Source organism: Aplysia californica, unplaced genomic scaffold (genome assembly GCF_000002075.1).
Source record: "Aplysia californica isolate F4 #8 unplaced genomic scaffold, AplCal3.0 scaffold00122, whole genome shotgun sequence".
In the NCBI taxonomy this organism is placed as follows: Eukaryota; Metazoa; Mollusca; class Gastropoda; order Aplysiida; family Aplysiidae; genus Aplysia; species Aplysia californica.
The window spans coordinates 585,860-588,707 of NW_004797392.1; the positions used below are offsets into that span (position 1 = coordinate 585,860).

Consider the following 2,848-nt stretch of genomic DNA (forward strand, 5'->3'; position numbering starts at 1 on the left):
TCTCTCTCTCTCTCTCTCTGTCTCTGTCTCTCTCACAAACACACAAGCACAAACACGTACACCGAACACACATACTTTCTCCCCCCCCCTCTCTCTCTCTCTCTCTCTATCTATCTATATATCTATCTATCTATGTATCTATTTATCTATTTATCTATCTATCTATCTATCTATCTATCTATCTATCTATCTATCTATCTATCTATCTATCTATCTATCTATCTATCTATCTATCTATCTATCTCTGTGTTACACCCACACACATACACACACGCACGCACACACTCACATAAATATATATAAATGCAAACTTCAAAAGTTTCAAGAGGGAGCCATTCCATTTGAGTGCTGGTATATGTATGCAATTGTGTGTGTGGGGGGGGGGGGGTCTAGGTGAAGATGAATAGTAGTAATGAAAGGAGATAAATTATCTATTAGAGTAGAACTCGTATCTACCGTCACAATTTTAATTGTTGTATTAAAATATGTTTCCTGACAATGAAATGACAGTTTTGTAATTTCACAGTGACTTCATTTATTTCTATTCTTCTTCTTCATAACAGGAAAAGATTAAATCTGTTTTGAATCTATCCAAAGGAAATATCGCCAACCGTCAGAACTGTGTCTGGTTTTCCGCACTCACAGGTCGGTCCTAGGAAGCATGCAAGATTTTTTTAAAAATCAATTCGTTCGTTCTTAACATCGTTTCATTATACGCCAGTATTTCAAAATAGTGCTTAAATAGAGAAAGGTTCAAGCTAAAATCGAAATCAATCAAAATCAACCTACTCTCTTTCATCAATGGAAATCTCCTCGTTTTTCTTTTCACAATCTTTTATTTTTTTCGTCTCTGGAACCATGAGCTTGGCAACTGCAAATGTAGCCGGTGCGGAGATGAGCATGGCGGGGATGAGAAACTCTAAAGACACCTGTAGAATGGAGTATGTACATAATATACACTGATTAGTGAAATGTGTGGCATCCTGGTGAAATCAGGCGCTCTTCAAAATAATGAAATCGGAGAAACCGTCAATTCTCCTCTGGTTTGGCAACTTTTATCGAATTTGTTTGGGGGGGGGGGGGGGGGGCTCAACACCTTTTACGTCAACTTAAAACTTCACATTCCCCTGTGGATTTTTATTGAAAATGTAAATTTTCAGTTTCTAAAGACTCTCAAACAATGCAAGCCTCCAAACCTTGATACCTCTTTTGTGCTAATTTTAACTCTGAAACCAGGCAACTTCTACCTCCTTAAATTGCAAATATCCCAACTTCTATTCAAGATCGATGGGTTTGGGGTTTTTTCAACAAAAACAATACAAATGAACAAGCTCTGAGATAATACCGTTAACTCCACATGTCCAAAAATTGACGAGCGGCTGATTCCACCTCGTCATGACCCACAAACTCAAACAGAACGGGATGGGAGCCGCCACAGAACCGATCCTAGCGTGTGGAGGCTTAAATCATAATACATTGTACTCTAGACCGTGCATGTGTCACGGCCGCCAGTTTTTTGCTCTTACAAAATCTTCAGTACAAAGCGTGCGAAACCATAGTTGCCAAAATGAAGTGTACAACAACAGTGTCACAGCATAGTCGAGAGCGTGCAACGTTTTCGCTGGTTGCCATCAAAGAGGTTTCCCTGTATTTGACTTCACATTGAGTCAAATGGCGCTCTCTTAAGTGAACAGGAACTACGTCATAGTGCAGATTATATGAGATGACACTTTATTTTCCCAGTGTGAAATAATAAAAGTCAGTTACATGTTTAGTTAGTCAGTTGATATCTTTGCTCCTTTGTTCGTTCAGTCTCTTTAATTCATTCATTCATTCATTCATTCATTCATTCATTCATTCATTCATTCATTCATTCATTCATTCACTCATGCATTCATTCACAGTATACGTTTATACTGGTTAACAGAATATTCTAGCAGAACAGGACGGGGAGCCGACAATAGTGGTCCTAGCGTCTGATCTGATTTGCTTTCAAGCTGTTTAAAATTTCTCATTTATTCAAGTGTGAGGTTGGTGAGCGGTCAAGTATGGTCTGCTCCTTCTTTCTTCCCCAAAAAATGTTATCATTATCTCTCTTTCTTTTTTTCTTTGCATGTTACTCTGTAGTAACACCTATAATATTCGGCACATATGTGACCCAATTGAGCTGCAAGCACTGTAAAACTTTCACTATAGAGCTAAAAAGAAATCAACCCCAAATAACTCATTTATTCAAAAGTAGAACGGTCGTCCTTCTTTCCACTTCTCTGGTGACTCACAACGGATCAATGTACTTATTTATTTATTTATTACTTATATTGTAAATAAAGAAAAAAAGAGAAGATTGTGTGCCTTTTACTCACTCCCAGGGCTGAAAGGATGGCGAGATAGGCTCCGCCAAGGGAAGAATATACGGACACAATGACAGCATACAGCTCCGACTTGGTAAGGGAGGGAAGGTAGGGCTTCAGCACCATGATAGTCGTGATCTGCGCATGGAAGATATGTACATATAATATTTGAACACCGTGAGAGATAGATAGAGAGAGAGAGAGAGAGAGAGAGAGAGAGAGAGAGAGACAGACAGACAGACAGACAGACAGACAGGCAGACAGATAGACAGATAGAGAGACAGAGAGAGACAGACAGACAGACAGACAGACAGACAAACAGACAGACAGACAGACAGACAGACAGAGAGGGGGAGAGAGACAGGGAGAGACAGAGAGAGGGAGAGAGACAGAGAGAGAGAAGGGGAGATTATAAGAGAGAGAATACATGTGTGTGTGTGTGTGTGAGAGAGAGAGAGAGAGAGAGAGAGGGGGGGGTAGGTGGTAGAGATAGAGAG

At 39.8% G+C, this 2,848-nt stretch overlaps 1 protein-coding gene across 1 annotated transcript in view; it reads right to left on the reverse strand.

Annotated features, from left to right (window-relative positions):
* LOC101851260 (solute carrier family 28 member 3-like) overlaps positions 1 to 2,848 on the reverse strand; it is a 17,408-nt gene that overhangs the window by 4,620 nt on the left and 9,940 nt on the right. The window contains exons 8-9 of the mRNA XM_035969163.1: positions 2,364 to 2,489; positions 790 to 929 (exon numbers count right to left, since the gene is read on the reverse strand). Of these exons, the coding sequence (XP_035825056.1) occupies positions 790 to 929; positions 2,364 to 2,489 (266 nt within the window). The remainder of the gene's footprint in view (positions 1 to 789; positions 930 to 2,363; positions 2,490 to 2,848) is intronic.